Source organism: Chiloscyllium punctatum, chromosome 24 (assembly GCF_047496795.1).
Source record: "Chiloscyllium punctatum isolate Juve2018m chromosome 24, sChiPun1.3, whole genome shotgun sequence".
Classification (NCBI taxonomy): Eukaryota; Metazoa; Chordata; class Chondrichthyes; order Orectolobiformes; family Hemiscylliidae; genus Chiloscyllium; species Chiloscyllium punctatum.
The window spans coordinates 89768541-89790575 of record NC_092762.1 but is presented as its reverse complement, the minus strand read 5'-3'; the positions used below and the strand labels follow the sequence as shown (position 1 = coordinate 89790575).

Here is a 22035-nt window from a genome sequence, read left to right as displayed (position 1 = left end):
CTCTCCCCCTTCACACACACACACTCACACACACACTCTCTCCCTCTTCACACACACACACTCTCCCCCTTCACGCACACAAACACAGTCTCTCCCCTTCACACACGCACACACACACAAACACACTCTCTCCCCCTTCACACACACACTCTCTCCCCCTTCACACACACACAAATACACTCTCTCCCCCTTCACACACACACACTCACACACACACTCTCTCCCTCTTCACACACACACACTCTCCCCCTTCACGCACACAAACACAGTCTCTCCCCCTTCGCACACACACACACACACACAAACACACTCTCTCCCCCTTCACACACACACTCTCTCCCACTTCACACACACACACACACACACACACTCTCTCCCCCTTCACACACACACACACACACACAAACACACTCTCTCCCCCTTCACACACACACTCTCTCCCCCTTCACACACACACACACAAACACACTCTCTCCCCCTTCACGCACACAAACACAGTCTCTCCCCTTCACACACGCACACACACAAACACACTCTCTCCCCCTTCACACACGCACACAAAAACACACTCTCTCCCCCTTCACACACGCACACACACACACACACTCTCTCCCTTCACACACACACACACACAAACACACTCTCTCCCCCTTCGCACACACACACACACACACAAACACACTCTCTCCCCCTTCACACACACACACACACACACTCTCCCCCTTCGCACACACTCACACACACAAACACACTCTCTCCCCCTTCACACACACACTCTCTCCCCCTTCACACACACACACACACACACACACACACTCTCTCCCCCTTCACACACACAAACGCACTCTCTCACCCTTCACACACACAAACACACTCTCTCCCCCTTCACACACACACACACACAAACACACTCTCACCCCCTTCACACACACACCCACACACACAAAAACAACACTCTCTCCCCCTTAACACACACACACACACTCTCCCCTTTCACCCACACAAACACACTCTCTCCCCCTTCACCCACACTCACACACAAACACACTCTCTCCACCTTCACACACACACACACAAACACACTCTCTCCCCATTCACACACACACACTCTCCCCCTTCACACACACACACACACACACACACTCTCCCCTTCACACACACACACACCCACTCCACCTTCACACACACAGACACACACACACAAACACACACTCTCCCCCTTCACACACACACACACACACTCTCCCCCTTCACATGCACACACACACTCCCCCTTCACACACACAGACACACACACACAAACACACTCTCTCCCACTTCACACAGACACACACTCTCTCCCCCTTCACACACACACAAATACACTCTCTCCCCCTTCACACACACACACAAACACACTCTCTCCCCCTTCACACACGCACACAAAAACACACTCTCTCCCCCTTCACACACACACACACACACACTCTCTCCCCCTTCACACACACACACGCACAAACACACTCTCTCCCCCTTTACACACACACACACACGGACAAACACACTCTCTCCCTCTTCACACACACACACACTCTCTCCCCCTTCACCCACAAACACACACACAAACACACTCTCTCCCCCTTCACACACACACCCAAGCACACTCTCTCCCCCTTCACACACACACAAACACACACTCTCTCCTACTTCACACACACACACACACACACACTCTCTCCTACTTCACACACACACACACATACACACTCTCCCCCTTCGCACACACACAAACACACTCTCTCCCACTTCACACACAAACACACACACACTCTCTCCCCGTTCACGCACACACACACACACTCTCTCCCCCTTCACACACACACACACACTCTCTCCCCTTCACACACACACACAAACACACTCTCTCCCCCTTCACACACACACCCACACACACAAAAACAACACTCTCTCCCCCTTCACAAACACACACACTCTCTCCCCCTTCACCCACACACACACAAACACACTCTCTCCCACTTCACCCACACACACACAAACACGCTCTCTCCCCCTTCACACACACACACAAACACACTCTCTCCCTTACACACACACAGACACAAAAACACACTCTCTCCCCCTTCACACACACACACACACACACACAAACACACTCTCTCCCCCTTCACACACACATACACTCTCTCCCCCTTCACACACACACACACACACACACACACACACACTCTCCCCTACACACACACACACAAACACACTCTCTCCCTCTTCACACACACACACACACACACATACACACTCTCTCCCCCTTTACACACACACACACAAACACGCTCTCTCCCCCTTCACACACACACACAAACACACTCTCTCCCCTACACACACACACACAAACACAAACACACTCTCTCCCCTCCACACACACACACACACACACACAAACACACTCTCTCCCCCTTCACACACACACACTCTCTCCCCCTTCACCCACAAACACACACACAAACACACTCTCTCCTTCTTGACACACACACACACACGCACAAACACACTCTCTCCCCCTTTACACACACACACACACGGACAAACACACTCTCTCCCCCTTCACACACACACACACTCTCTCCCCCTTCACCCACAAACACACACACAAACACACTCTCTCCCCCTTCACCCACACACACACAAACACACTCTCTCCCCCTTCACACACACACCCAAACACACTCTCTCCCCCTTCACACACACACAAACACACACTCTCTCCTACTTCACACACACACAAACACACACTCTCTCCTACTTCACACACACACACACACACACACACACACACACACACTCTCTCTCCCCCTTCACCCACAAACACACACACAAACACACTCTCTCCCCCTTCACCCACACACACACAAACACACTCTCTCCCCCTTCACACACACACCCAAACACACTCTCTCCCCTTCACACACACACACAAACACACTCTCTCCCCCTTCACACACACACAAACACACACTCTCTCCCCCTTCACACACACACACACAAACACACTTTCTCAACCTTCACATACACACACACACACACACAAACACACTCTCTCCCCCTTCACACACACAAACACACTCACTCCCCCTTCACACACACACACACACACACACACAAACACACTCTCTCCCCTACACACAGACACACAAGCACAAACACACTCTCTCCCCCTTCACACACACACACAAAAACACACTCTCTCCCCCTTCACACACACACACACAAACACACTCTCTCCCCCTTCACTCACACAAACACACTCTCTCCCCTTCACACACACACGCACACACACACTCTCTCCCCTTTCACACACACACAAACACATTCTCTCCCCCTTCGTACACACACACACACACACACACACTCTCCCCCTTCGCACACGCACACACACACATACAACACTCTCTCCCCCTTCTCACACACACACACACACACACAAACACACTCTCTCCCCCTTCACCCACACAAACACACTCTCTCCCCCTTCACACACACACACACTCTCTCCCCCTTCACCCACAAACACACACACAAACACACTCTCTCCTTCTTGACACACACACACACACACACGCACAAACACACTCTCTCCCCCTTTACACACACACACACACGGACAAACACACTCTCTCCCCCTTCACACACACACACACTCTCTCCCCCTTCACCCACAAACACACACACAAACACACTCTCTCCCCCTTCATCCACACACACACAAACACACTCTCTCCCCCTTCACACACACACCCAACAACACTCTCTCCCCCTTCACACACACACAAACACACACTCTCTCCTACTTCACACACACACACACACACACACACTCTCTCTCCCCCTTCACCCACACACACACACACAAACACACTCTCTCCCCCTTCACACACACACCCAAACACACTCTCTCCCCCTTCACACACACACACACACACACTCTCTCCCCCTTCACACACACACACACACACAAACACACTTTCTCAACCTTCACATACACACACACACACACACAAACACACTCTCTCCCCCTTCACACACACAAGCACACTCACTCCCCCTTCACACACACACACACACACACACACACACACACAAACACACTCTCTCCCCTACACACAGACACACAAACACAAACACACTCTCTCCCCCTTCACACACACACACAAACACACTCTCTCCCCCTTCACACACACACACACACACACGCACGCACGCACAAACACACTCTCTCCCCCTTTACACACACACACACACGGACAAACACACTCTCTCCCCCTTCACACACACACACACTCTCTCCCCCTTCACCCACAAACACACACACAAACACACTCTCTCCCCTTCACCCACACACACACAAACACACTCTCTCCCCCTTCACACACACACCCAAACACACTCTCTCCCCCTTCACACACACACACAAACACACTCTCTCCCCCTTCACAAACACACTCTCTCCCCCTTCACACACACACACACACGCAAACACACTCTCTCCCCCTTCACACACACACACACACAAACACACTTTCTCCCCCTTCACACACACACACACACACTCTCTCCCACTTCACACACACACACACACACACACACTCTCTCTCTCCCCCTTCACACACACACACACACACAAACACACTCTCTCCCCCTTCACACACACACACACTCTCTCCCCCTTCACACACACACACAAACACACTCTCTCCCCCTTCACACACACATACACTCTCTCCCCCTTCACACACACACACACACACACATACACACTCTCTCCCCCTTTACACACACACACACAAACACGCTCTCTCCCCCTTCACACACACACACAAACACACTCTCTCCCCTACACACACACACACAAACACAAACACACTCTCTCCCCTCCACACACACACACACACACACACAAAAACACACTCTCTCCCCCTTCACACACACACACTCTCTCCCCCTTCACCCACAAACACACACACAAACACACTCTCTCCTTCTTGACACACACACACACACGCACAAACACACTCTCTCCCCCTTTACACACACGGACAAACACACTCTCTCCCCCTTCACACACACACACACTCTCTCCCCCTTCACCCACAAACACACACACAAACACACTCTCTCCCCCTTCACCCACACACACACAAACACACTCTCTCCCCCTTCACACACACACCCAAACACACTCTCTCCCCCTTCACACACACACAAACACACACTCTCTCCTACTTCACACACACACAAACACACACTCTCTCCTACTTCACACACACACACACACACACACACTCTCTCTCCCCCTTCACCCACAAACACACACACAAACACACTCTCTCCCCCTTCACCCACACACACACAAACACACTCTCTCCCCCTTCACACACACACCCAAACACACTCTCTCCCCTTCACACACACACACAAACACACTCTCTCCCCCTTCACACACACACAAACACACACTCTCTCCCCCTTCACACACACACACACAAACACACTTTCTCAACCTTCACATACACACACACACACACAAACACACTCTCTCCCCCTTCACACACACAAACACACTCACTCCCCCTTCACACACACACACACACACACACACACACACACAAACACACTCTCTCCCCTACACACAGACACACAAGCACAAACACACTCTCTCCCCCTTCACACACACACACAAAAACACACTCTCTCCCCCTTCACACACACACACACAAACACACTCTCTCCCCCTTCACTCACACAAACACACTCTCTCCCCTTTCACACACACACAAACACATTCTCTCCCCCTTCGTACACACACACACACACACATACAACACTCTCTCCCCCTTCTCACACACACACACACACACACAAACACACTCTCTCCCCCTTCACCCACACAAACACACTCTCTCCCCCTTCACACACACACACACTCTCTCCCCCTTCACCCACAAACACACACACAAACACACTCTCTCCTTCTTGACACACACACACACACACGCACAAACACACTCTCTCCCCCTTTACACACACACACACACGGACAAACACACTCTCTCCCCCTTCACACACACACACACTCTCTCCCCCTTCACCCACAAACACACACACAACACACACTCTCTCCCCTTCACCCACACACACACAAACACACTCTCTCCCCCTTCACACACACACACAAACACACTCTCTCCCCTTTCACACACACACACACACACACACACACACACACACACACACACACACGCAAACACACTCTCTCCCCCTTCACACACACACACACACAAACACACTTTCTCCCCCTTCACACACACACACACACTCTCTCCCACTTCACACACACACACACACACACACACACACACTCTCTCTCTCCCCCTTCACACACACACACACACACACACACACTCTCTCTCTCTCCCCCTTCACACACACACACACACACACACACACTCTCTCTCTCTCCCCCTTCACACACACACACACACACAAACACAAACACACTCTCTCCCCCTTCACTCACACAAACACACTCTCTCCCCTTCACACACACACGCGCACACACACTCTCTCCCCTTTCACACACACACAAACACATTCTCTCCCCCTTCGTACACACACACACACACACACACACACACACACTCTCCCCCTTCGCACACGCACACACACACATACAACACTCTCTCCCCCTTCACACACACACACAAACACACTCTCTCCCCCTTCACCCACACAAACACACTCTCTCCCCATTCACACACACACTCTCTCCCCCTTCACACACACACACTCTCCCCCTTCACACACACAAACACACACTCTCCCCCTTCACACACACACACACACTCACACTCTCCCCCTTCACGCACACACACACACTCCCCCTTCACACACACAGACACACACACACAAACACACTCTCTCCCACTTCACAAACACACACTCACACACACTCTCTCCCCCTTCACACACACACAAATACACTCTCTCCCTCTTCACACACACAAACACACTCTCTCCCCCTTCACACACACACACACACACACTCTCTCCCCCTTCACACACACACTCTCCCCCTTCACATGCACACACACACACTCCCCCTTCACACACACAGACACACACACACAAACACACTCTCTCCCACTTCACACACACACACTCTCTCCCCCTTCACACACACACACACACACTCTTTCCCCCTTCACACACACACACACACACACTCTCTCCCCCTTCACACACACACACACACACACACTCTCTCCCCCTTCACACACACTCACACACACACTCTCTCCCCCTTCACACACACACACACTCTCCCCCTTCACAAACACACACACACACTCTTGATTAGATTAGATTACTTACAGTGTGGAAACAGGCCCTTCGGCCCAACAAGTCCACACCGCCACGCCGAAGCGTAACCCACCCATACCCCTACATCTACATCTACATTTACATTTACCCCTTACCTAACACTATGGGCAATTTAGAATGACCAATTCACCTGACCTGCACATCTTTGGACTGTGGGAGGAAACCGGAGCACCCGGAGGAAACCCACGCAGACACGGGGAGAACGTGCAAACTCCACACAGTCAGTCGCCTGAGGCGGGAATTGAACCCGGGTCTCAGGCGCTGTGAGGCAGCAGTGCTAACCACTGTGCCACCGTGCCGCCCATGTGTGAAGGGGGAGAGAGTGTGTTTGCGTGTGTGTGTGTGTGTGTGAAGGGGGAGAGAGTGTGTTTGCGTGTGTGTGTGTGTGTGTGTGAAGGGGGAGAGAGTGTGTTTGTGTGTGTGTGTAAAGGGGGAGAGAGTGTGTTTGTGTGTGTGTGTGAAGGGGGAGACACACACACACAAACACACTCTCTCCCCCTTCACACACACACACACAAAAACACACTCTCTCCCCCTTCACACACACACACAAACACACTCTCTCCCCCTTTACACACACACACACGGACAAACACACTCTCTCCCCCCCTCCCCCTCTCCCCCTTCACACACCCACACACACACGCAAACACACTCTCTCCCCCTTCACACACACGCACTCTCTCCCCCTTCACACACACACACACACACACACACACACTCTCTCCCACTTCTCACACACACACACACACTCTCCCCCTTCACACACACACAAATACACTCTCTCCTCCTTCACACTCACACACACACTCTCTCCCCCTTCACACACACACTCTCTCCCCCTTCACACGCACACACTCACACACACACTCTCTCCCCCTTCACACACACACACACACACACTCTCCCCTTTCACGCACACAAACACAGTCTCTCCCCTTCACACACGCACACACACACACACACACTCTCCCCCTTCACACACACACACACAAACACACTCTCTCGCCCTTCGCACACACACACACACACAAACACACTCTCTCCCCCTTCGCACACACACACACACACAAACACACTCTCTCCCCCTTCACACACACACACACACACTCTCCCCCTTCGCACACACTCACACACACAAACACACTCTCTCCCCCTTCACACACACACTCTCTCCCACTTCACACACACACATACACACACTCTCTCCCCCTTCACACACACACACACACACTCTCTCCCCCTTCACCCACAAACACACACACAAACACACTCTCTCCCCCTTCACACACACAAACACACTCTCTCCCCCTTCACACACACACACACAAACACACTCTCTCCCCCTTCACGCACACACACAAACACACTCTTACCCCCTTCACACACACACCCACACACACAAAAACAACACTCTCTCCCCCTTAACACACACACACACACTCTCCCCTTTCACCCACACAAACACACTCTCTCCCCCTTCACCCACACACACACACAAACACACTCTCTCCCCATTCACACACACACTCTCCCCCTTCACACACACACACACACACTCTCCTCCTTCACACACACACACACCCACTCCCGCTTCACACACACAGACACACACACACAAACACACACTCTCCCCCTTCACACACACACACACTCTCCCCCTTCACATGCACACACACACACTCCCCCTTCACACACACAGACACACACACACACACAAACACACTCTCTCCCCCTTCACGCACACACACAAACACACTCTTACCCCCTTCACACACACACCTACACACACAAAAACAACACTCTCTCACCCTTAACACACACACACACTCTCCCCTTTCACCCACACAAACACACTCTCTCCCCCTTCACACACACACTCTCTCCCCCTTCACACACACACACACACACTCTCTCCCCCTTCACACACACACACACACACAAACACACTCTCTCCCCCTTCACGCACACACACAAACACACTCTTACCCCCTTCACACACACACACACACAAACACACTCTCTCCCGCTTCACACACACACACACACAAACACACTCTCTCCCCCTTCACGCACACACACACACACTCTCTCCCCTCGACACACACACACACACAAAAACAACACTCTCTCCCCCTTAACACACACACACACACTCTCCCCTTTCACCCACACAAACACACTCTCTCCCCCTTCACCCACACACACACACAAACACACTCTCTCCCCATTCACACACACACTCTCCCCCTTCACACACACACACACACACTCTCCCCCTTCACACACACACACACCCACTCCCCCTTCACATGCACACACACACACTCCCCCTTCACACACACAGACACACACACACAAACACTCTCTCTCCCACTTCACACACACACACTCTCTCCCCTTTCACACACACACAAACACATTCTCTCCCCCTTCATACACACACACACACACACACACACACACTCTCCCCCTTCGCACACACTCACACACACAAACACACTCTCTCCCACTTCACACACACACTCTCTCCCACTTCACACACACACATACAACACTCTCTCCCCCTTCACAAACACACACACACACAAACACACTCTCTCCCCCTTCACACACACAAACACACTCTCTCCCCCTTCACACACACACACACAAACACACTCTCTCCACCTTCACACACACAAACACACTCTCTCCCACTTCACACACACACACTCTCCCCCTTCACACACACAAACACACACTCTCCCCCTTCACACACACACACACTCACACTCTCCCCTTTCACGCACACACACACACTCCCCCTTCACACACACAGACACACACACACAAACACACACTCTCCCCCTTCACACACACACACACTCACACTCTCCCCTTTCACGCACACACACACACTCCCCCTTCACACACACACAAACACACTCTCTCCCCCTTCACACACACACAAATACACTCTCTCCCTCTTCACACACACAAACACACTCTCTCCCCCTTCACACACACACACATACACTCTCTCCCCCTTCACTCACACACGCACACACTCTCTCCCCCTTCACACACACACACACTCACACACACACTCTCTCCCCGTTCACACACACACACACTCCCCCCCTTCACAAACACACACACACACTCTCTCCCCCTTCACACACACACACAAACACACTCTCTCCCCCTTCACACACACACACAAAAACACACTCTCTCCCCCTTCACACACACACACAAAAACACACTCTCTCCCCCTTCACACACACACACACACACGCACAAACACACTCTCTCCCCCTTTACACACACACACACGGACAAACACACTCTCTCCCCCTTCACACACACACACACGCAAACACACTCTCTCCCCCTTCACACACACGCACTCTCTCCCCCTTCACACACACACACACACTCTCTCCCACTTCACACACGCACACACACTCTCTCCCCCTTCACACACACACAAATACACTCTCTCCCCCTTCACACACACACACACACTCTCTCCCCCTTCACACACACACACACACACACTCTCTCCCCCTTCACACACACACTCTCTCCCCCTTCACACACACACACTCACACACACACTCTCTCCCCCTTCACACACACACACATACACACTCTCCCCCTTCACACACACACACTCACACACACACTCTCTCCCCCTTCACACACACACACACTCTCCCCCTTCACGCACACAAACACAGTCTCTCCCCTTCACACACGCACACACACACACACACTCTCCCCCTTCACACACGCACACACACACAAACACACTCTCTCCCCCTTCACACACACACACACACTCTCTCCCCCTTCACACACACACAAATACACTCTCTCCCCATTCACACACACACACACACTCTCTCCCCCTTCACACACACACACACACACTCTCTCCCCCTTCACACACACACACTCACACACACACTCTCTCCCCCTTCACACACACACACACACTCTCCCCCTTCACACACACTCACACACACACTCTCTCCCCCTTCACACACTCACACACACACACACACTCTCCCCCTTCACGCACACAAACACAGTCTCTCCCCTTCACACACGCACACACACACACACACTCTCCCCCTTCACACACGCACACACACTCTCCCCCTTCACACACTCACACACACACACACACACTCTCTCCCACTTCACACACACACATACACACACTCTCTCCCCCTTCACACACACACACACACTCTCTCCCCCTTCACCCACAAACACACACAAACACACTCTCTCCCCCTTCACACACACAATCACACTCTCTCCCCCTTCACACACACACACACACAAACACACTCTCTCCCCCTTCACGCACACACACAAACACACTCTTACCCCCTTCACACACACACCCATACACACAAAAACAACACTCTCTCCCCCTTAACACACACACACACACTCTCCCCTTTCACCCACACAAACACACTCTCTCCCCCTTCACCCACACACACACACAAACACACTCTCTCCACCTTCACACACACACACACAAACACACTCTCTCCCCATTCACACACACACACTCTCCTCCTTCACACACACACACACACACACACACTCTCCCCCTTCACACACACACACCCACTCCCCCTTCACACACACAGACACACACACACAAACACACACTCTCCCCCTTCACACACACACACACACTCTCCCCCTTCACATGCACACACACACACTCCCCCTTCACACACACAGACACACACACACAAACACACTCTCTCCCACTTCACACACACAATCACACTCTCTCCCCCTTCACACACACACACACACAAACACACTCTCTCCCCCTTCACGCACACACACAAACACACTCTTACCCCCTTCACACACACACCCATACACACAAAAACAACACTCTCTCCCCCTTAACACACACACACACACACTCTCCCCCTTCACACACACTCACACACACACTCTCTCCCCCTTCACACACTCACACACACACACACACACTCTCCCCCTTCACGCACACAAACACAGTCTCTCCCCTTCACACACGCACACACACACACACACTCTCCCCCTTCACACACGCACACACACTCTCCCCCTTCACACACTCACACACACACACACACACTCTCTCCCACTTCACACACACACATACACACACTCTCTCCCCCTTCACACACACACACACACACTCTCTCCCCCTTCACCCACAAACACACACAAACACACTCTCTCCCCCTTCACACACACAATCACACTCTCTCCCCCTTCACACACACACACACACAAACACACTCTCTCCCCCTTCACGCACACACACAAACACACTCTTACCCCCTTCACACACACACCCATACACACAAAAACAACACTCTCTCCCCCTTAACACACACACACACACTCTCCCCTTTCACCCACACAAACACACTCTCTCCCCCTTCACCCACACACACACACAAACACACTCTCTCCCCATTCACACACACACACTCTCCTCCTTCACACACACACACACACACACACACTCTCCCCCTTCACACACACACACCCACTCCCCCTTCACACACACAGACACACACACACAAACACACACTCTCCCCCTTCACACACACACACACACTCTCCCCCTTCACATGCACACACACACACTCCCCCTTCACACACACAGACACACACACACAAACACACTCTCTCCCACTTCACACACACAATCACACTCTCTCCCCCTTCACACACACACACACACAAACACACTCTCTCCCCCTTCACGCACACACACAAACACACTCTTACCCCCTTCACACACACACCCATACACACAAAAACAACACTCTCTCCCCCTTAACACACACACACACACTCTCCCCTTTCACCCACACAAACACACTCTCTCCCCCTTCACCCACACACACACACAAACACACTCTCTCCACCTTCACACACACACACACAAACACACTCTCTCCCCATTCACACACACACACTCTCCCCCTTCACACACACACACACACACACACACACACACTCTCCCCCTTCGCACACACACACACACACACAAACACACTATCTCTCCCCTTCACACATACACTCTCTCCCCCTTCACACACACACACACACACACACACTCTCTCCCCCTTCACACACACACACTCTCTCCCCCTTCACACACACACACAAACACACTCTCTCCCCCTTCACACACACACACAAACATACTCTCTCCCCCTTCACACACACACCCACACACACAAAAACAACACTCTCTCCCCCTTCACACACACACACACACACTCTCTCCCCCTTCACACACACACACTCTCTCCCCCTTCACACACACACACACACACACTCTCTCCCCCTTCACACACACACAAATACACTCTCTCCCCCTTCACACACACAAACACACTCTCTCCCCCTTCACACACTCACACACTCTCTCCCCCTTCACACGCACACACTCTCTCCCCCTTCACACACACACACACACAAGCACACTCTCTCCCCCTTCACGCACACACACAAACACACAAAAACAACACTCTCTCCCCCTTAACACACACACACACTCTCCCCTTTCACCCACACAAACACACTCTCTCCCCCTTCACACACACACTCTCACCCACTTCACACACACACACACACACACAAAGACACTCTCTCCCCCTTCACACACACAAACACACTCTCTCCCCCTTCACACACGCACACACACAAACGCACTCTTACCCCCTTCACACACACACCCACACACACACACAAAAACAACACTCTCTCCCCCTTCACACACACACTCTCTCCCACTTCACACACATACACACACTCTCTCCCCCTTCACACACACACACACACTCTCACCCCCTTCACACACACACACACACACACAAAGACACTCTCTCCCCCTTCACACACACAAACACACTCTCTCCCCCTTCACACACACACACACCCACTCCCCCTTCACACACACAGACACACACACACAAACACACACTCTCCCCCTTCACACACACACACACTCTCCCCCTTCACATGCACACACACACACTCCCCCTTCACACACACAGACACACACACACAAACACACTCTCTCCCACTTCACACACACACACTCTCTCCCCCTTCACACACACACACACCCACTCTTTCCCCCTTCACACACACACACAAACACACTCTTTCCCCCTTCACACACACACACAAACACACACTCTCCCCCTTCGCACACACACACACACACACACACACACACAAACACACTATCTCTCCCCTTCACACATACACTCTCTCCCCCTTCACACACACACACACACACTCTCTCCCCCTTCACACACACACACACACACACACTCTCTCCCCCTTCACACACACACACACACACACTCTCTCCCCCTTCACACACACACTCTCCCCCTTCACATGCACACACACACACTCCCCCTTCACACACACAGACACACACACACAAACACACTCTCTCCCACTTCACACACACACACTCTCTCCCCCTTCACACACACACACACACACTCTTTCCCCCTTCACACACACACACAAACACACTCTTTCCCCCTTCACACACACACCCACACACACAAAAACAACACTCTCTCCCCCTTCACACACACACACACACTCACACACACACTCTCTCCCCCTTCACACACACACACACACTCTCTCCCCCTTCACACATACACACACACACTCTCTCCCCCTTCACACACACCAACACACACACACAAACACACTCTCTCCCACTTCACACACACACACTCTCTCCCCCTTCACACACACACAAATACACTCTCTCCCCCTTCACACACACAAACACACTCTCACCCCCTTCACACACTCACACACTCTCTCCCCCTTCACACACACAAACACACTCTCTCCCCCTTCACACACACAAACACTCTCTCCCCCTTCACACGCACACACTCTCTCCCCTTCACACACACACACACTCACACGCACACTCTCTCCCCCTTCGCACACACTCTCACACACACACTCTCTCCCCTTCACACACACACACTCTCCCCCTTCACAAACACACACACACGCTCTCTCCCCCTTCACACACACACACACACTCTCCCCCTTCGCACACACACACACAAACACACTCTCTCCCCCTTCACACACAAACACATACACACTCTCTCCCCGTTCACACACACACACACACTCTCTCCCCCTTCACACACACACACACTCTCTCTCCCCCTTCACACACACACAAACACACTCTCTCTCCCTTCACACACACACCCACACACACAAAAACAACACTCTCTCCCCCTTCACAAACACACACACAAACACACTCTCTCCCCCATCACCCACACACACACACAAACACACTCTCTCCCCCTTCACACACACACACAAACACACTCTCTCCCCCTTCACATACACAAATACACTCTCTCCCCCTTCACACACACACACTCTCCCCTTCACACACACTCTCTCCCTCTTCACACACACACACAAACACACTCTCTCCCCCTTCACACACACACACTCTCCCCCTTCACACACACACACACACACACTCTCCCCCTTCACACACACACACACACACACACTCCCCCTTCACACACACAGACACACGCACACAAACACACTCTCTCCCCTTCACACACACACACACACAAACACACTCTCCCCCATCACACACACACACACACACACACACACTCTCTCCCCCTTCACACACACACACACTCTCTTCCCCTTCACACACACACACACATACACACACACTCTCTCCCCTTCACACACACACACACTCACACGCACACTCTCTCCCCCTTCGCACACACTCTCACACACACACTCTCTCCCCTTCACACACACACACTCTCCCCCTTCACAAACACACACACACGCTCTCTCCCCCTTCACACACACACACACACTCTCCCCCTTCGCACACACACACACAAACACACTCTCTCCCACTTCACACACAAACACATACACACTCTCTCCCCGTTCACACACACACACACACTCTCTCCCCCTTCACACACACACACACACTCTCTCTCCCCCTTCACACACACACAAACACACTCTCTCTCCCTTCACACACACACCCACACACACAAAAACAACACTCTCTCCCCCTTCACAAACACACACACAAACACACTCTCTCCCCCATCACCCACACACACACACAAACACACTCTCTCCCCCTTCACACACACACACAAACACACTCTCTCCCCCTTCACATACACAAATACACTCTCTCCCCCTTCACACACACACACTCTCCCCTTCACACACACTCTCTCCCCCTTCACACACACACACAAACACACTCTCTCCCCCTTCACACACACACACTCTCCCCCTTCACACACACACACACACACACTCTCCCCCTTCTCACACACACACACACACACACACACTCCCCCTTCACACACACAGACACACGCACACAAACACACTCTCTCCCCCTTCACACACACACACAAACACACTCTCCCCCATCACACACACACACACACACACACACTCTCTCCCCCTTCACACACACACACACTCTCTTCCCCTTCACACACACACACACATACACACACACTCTCTCCCCTTCACACACACACACACTCACACGCACACTCTCTCCCCCTTCGCACACACTCTCACACACACACTCTCTCCCCTTCACACACACACACTCTCCCCCTTCACAAACACACACACACGCTCTCTCCCCCTTCACACACACACACACTCTCCCCCTTCGCACACACACACACAAACACTCTCCCCCTTCACACACACACACACACACTCCCCCTTCACACACACAGACACACGCACACAAACACACTCTCTCCCCCTTCACACACACACACACACAAACACACTCTCCCCCATCACACACACACACACACACACACTCTCTCCCCCTTCACACACACACACACTCTCTTCCCCTTCACACACACACACACATACACACACACTCTCTCCCCCTTCACACACACACACACAAAAACACTCTCTCCCCCTTCACACACACACACAAACTTTCCCCTTTCACCCACACAAACTCACTCTCTCCCCCTTCACCCACACACACACTAACACACTCTCTCCCCCTTCACACACACATGCACACACTCTCTCCCCCTTCACACACACACACTCTGTCTCCCTTTCCACACACACACACACACACACAAACTCTCTCCCCCTTCACACACACACAAACACTCTCTCTCCCCTTCACACACACACAAAAACACACTCTCTCCCCCTTCACACACACACACAAACACACTCTCTCCCCCTTCACACACACACACACACACACACACACCAACACACTCTCTCCCCTACACACACACACACACACACAAACACACTCTCTCCCCCTTCACACACAAACACACACAAACACTCTCTCCCCCTTCACACACACACACACACACACTCTCCCCCTTCACACACATACAGACACACTCTCTCCCCCTTCACACACACACAAACACACTCTCTCCCCCTTTCCACACACACACACACACATAAACAAACTCTCTCCCCCTTCACACACACACACAAACACACTCTCTCCCCCTTCACACACACAAACACACTCTCTCCCCCTTCACACACACACACACACACTCTCCCCCTTCACACACACACACACACACACAAACACACTTTCTCCCCCTTCACACACACACACACACTCTCTCTCCCCCTTCACACACACACACGCACACAAACACACTCTCTCCCCTTCACCCACACACACACTCTCTCCCCCTTCACACACACACAAACACAAACACACTCTCTCCCCCTTCACCCACATACACACACACACACTCTCTCTCCCCCTTCACACACACACACACAAACACACTCTCTCCCCCTTCACACCCAAACACACTCTCTCTCCCCTTCACACACACATCCAAACACACTCTCTTCCCCCTTCACACACACACACACAAACACACTCTCTCCCCCTTCACACACACACAAACACACTCTCTACCCATTCACACACACACACAAACACACTTTCTCCCCCTTCACACACACACACAAACTCTCTCCCCCTTCACACACAATCACACTCTCTCCCCCTTTCCACACACACACACACACACACACACACCCTCCCCCTTCACACACACACATACACACACTCTCTCCCCCTTCACACACACACCCTCCCCCAGACACACACACACACATAACCTCTCTCTTTCCTTCGCACATACAAACACTCCCCTCTCCCTCTCTGTCTCATACATGCACACACACACACATGTACATATAAATCTGTGGGGTGAATTTGTATTTGTAGATACATTGTATTTTGTTCAAAAAGCACACAACTTGCAGACAATAGACAATAGGTGCAGGAGTAGGCCATTCTGCCCTTCAAGCCTGCATCACTATTCAATATGATCATGGCTGATCATCCTTAATCAGTGTCCTGTTCCTGTCTAATCTCCATAACCCTTTATTCCACTATCCTTGCGAGCTCTATCCAACTCTTTCTTAAATGACCATCAGTGTGACATTTTATGAACTGCTCCTTTTGAAATAAAACCAGTCTGGCTCCAGTTTGAGACACAGATAGACTCCAAACAATGCCTCATTGTCTGACCTGAGGTGTCACCTCCTTTTTATTGGTAACAGCTTAAGTTATATTGTGGCAGTGACTTGAAAGAAATTCTGGGATTTGCATATTAATCAATCGAAACCTGCATCTCCATTCTAACTGATTAAAGATCTAAAAGCCATTTTGTATGTGTTCTGTTTGTTAGCCGGAGTTGTATGACTCTTTGATGCTTTCCTTATAGATTCTGCCTATATGGTCTTCCTGTCTTCTTCGCACCTGATAACGGAGCAGAGCTCCAAAAGCTAGTGTTTTCAAATAGACCCATTGGACTATAACCTGGTGTTGTGTGATTTTGAACATCCCAAGAAGAGCAAGTTTTGAGAAGATTTGTGGCTCAGGTTGAGGTTCTGGATGTAGGTTTGCTCGCTGAGCTGGAAGGTTCTACAAGGTGGTAGATGGGTCTAACTAGCCACAAAACGTCATGACCCTCTCTCACTAGTATCCTTACATCCAGATGAGGAAGGACACCACTTCGACTGGGACAACGCATCCATCCTAGGACAAGCCCAACAGAGACACGCACGAGAATTCCTAGAAGCATGGCATTCCAACTGAAACTCTATCAACAAACACATCGAGCTAGACCCCATCTACCACCCCCTGAGAAAAAGAACAGAAAATGACATCACCAACCCAAAGAAACCCAAACATATAAATAGAAAGCAGGAATTATCAGCAGTGCTTCACCTGGAGGCCTACTGAAGATGTTACCTAGGAGGGTGACAAAACATCTGGAAATGAACCTTCCAGCTCAGCGAGCAAACCTACATCCAACGCAAAAAAGAATGGAAAACTGGAATAAAACATTGGCAGCACTGAGTCAATAGAGGCCAATGAGAAATCCCTGTTTTGAAATCTGCAGTTGGTCAGCCTTGTGCCAGGCATTCATTTGCTGGCTTTAGGGTTTCAATGTGAACTTCATACAGGAACTATCGATATCATTGTAGAATATTTGGGGCTCGAATATTGATCAAAGGGATCTCCAGAAAGATTCAGGGTATGGAGCTTAATTCAAAGCAACCTCTCCCCTCAGTAATAGCATTGGCCTTCACAACAACAATAGTATTGATTTGAAATGGATCAGACAGTTTTCTTACCTGTTGGTACAGAAAGCGGTGAGAGTGGCCGAGAGAGACTGGGTGATGGGGAGCTGACCACCAGGCTCTTCCTGTTGCTACGGCAACTGAGAAATCAAGAAAAGAACCTTCAATCTGAGACTGGTCAAAAATATTGCAGCATCATTAAAGCAGGAAATCTTGAGCTGTTGATCATGCAAAGATACACAAATACAATGTTGATGTTTCGTGAAAATGGAATATTAAAACTGAGGGTGTTTGACTGCTGTTGAACAGGATGTTGATGGAAGCTCATCTGGAGTATCATGTACAGTTTTATATAGTATGCCTAAATACATTAGAAGCTGGTCAGAGATGGTTCATTCGATTGACACTAGGGACAGGCAATAAATGCTGATCAGTCAGCAATGTCTGTGTTCCACAAGTGATGTGCTGATGTTAAACCTCCTTGTGACTGCATAGATCCATTCATATTTTCCTAGTCTGTGTCATATTCCTTTTTTTAACTCCCCATTTAATTCTAAATCTTGATAGCTTCCAAAATCTTGAATACATTACCACCTCCTAAATGCATTCCCAGCTTTTCCCACCCTGTTTGTATCCTTGCCACTGAACCAAAGTTTCAAATGACATCCTTCATGAGTGTGACAAAGATAGACTTTCTCTCCTTTCATTCTTGATCTATTTGCTGTGTTTCATAATACATAGAAACATAGAATATAGGCCCATTTAGCCCATTGAGCCTGCTCCACCATTTAATGGGACCATGCTTGATCAGCCAACTCAGTCCCCTGTTCCTCCTTTCTACGACATACCCTTTGATTCCTTTAGCTCTAAGAATTATATCTATATCCTTCTTCTATCTTCAATGTTTTGACCTTACCTATTTTCTATGGCAGAGACCTCCACAGGTTCACCAGTCTCTGGGTTAAGAAAGTTATCCTCAACTCTGTCCTAATTATCCTAAACCATACCCTTAGACTGTGACTCCTGGCTATGGACTCCCCAGTCATTGGGAATATCTTTCCTGTGTTACCCGGTATAATCCTGTTAGAATTGTTTTAGTTTTTATAAGATTCCCCCACATTTTTCGAAACTCTGGTAAATATTGTCCTAACTTCAGTAAGGCGTTCGACAAGGTTCCCCATGGAAGACTGATTAGCAAGGTTAGATCTCATGGAATACAGGGAGAACTAGCCATTTGGATACAGAACTGGCTCAAAGGTAGAAGACAGAGGGTGGTGGTGGAGGGTTGTTTTACAGACTGGAGGCCTGTGACCAGTGGAGTGCCACAAGGATTGGTGCTACGTCCACTACTTTTTGTCATTTATATAAATGATTTGGATGCGAGCATAAGACGTACAGTTAGTAAGTTTGCAGATGACACCAAAGTTGGAGGTGTGGTGGACAGCGAAGAGGATTACCTCAGATTACAACAGGATCTGGAACAGATGGGCCAATGGGCTAAGAAGTGGCAGATGGAATTTAATTCAGATAACTGTGAAGTGCTGCATTTTGGGAAAGCAAATCTTAGCTGGACTTCTACATTTAATGGTAAGGTCCTACGGTGTGTTGCTGAACAAAGAGACCTTGGAGTGCAGATTAATAGCTCCTTGAAAGTGGAGTCGCAGGTAGATAGGATAGTGAAGAAGGCGTTTGGTATGCTTTCCTTTATTAGTCACAGTATTGAGTACAGGAGTTGCGAGGTCATGTTGCGGCTGTACAGGACATTAGTTAGGCCACTGCTGGAATTTTGCGTGCAATTCTGGTCTCCTTCCTATCGGAGAGATGTTGTGAAACTTGAAAGTGTTCAGAAAAGATTTACAAGGATGT

The 22035-nt window shown here is 50.7% G+C and overlaps 1 protein-coding gene across 3 annotated transcripts in view; it reads right to left on the bottom strand.

Moving 5' to 3' along the window:
* mast3b (microtubule associated serine/threonine kinase 3b) overlaps positions 1 to 22035 on the bottom strand; it is a 301525-nt gene that overhangs the window by 244521 nt on the left and 34969 nt on the right. For all 3 annotated transcript variants that reach the window (XM_072594515.1, XM_072594514.1, XM_072594517.1), the window contains one exon: positions 20224 to 20309. In XM_072594515.1, coding sequence (XP_072450616.1) covers positions 20224 to 20309 — 86 coding nt within the window. The remainder of the gene's footprint in view (positions 1 to 20223; positions 20310 to 22035) is intronic.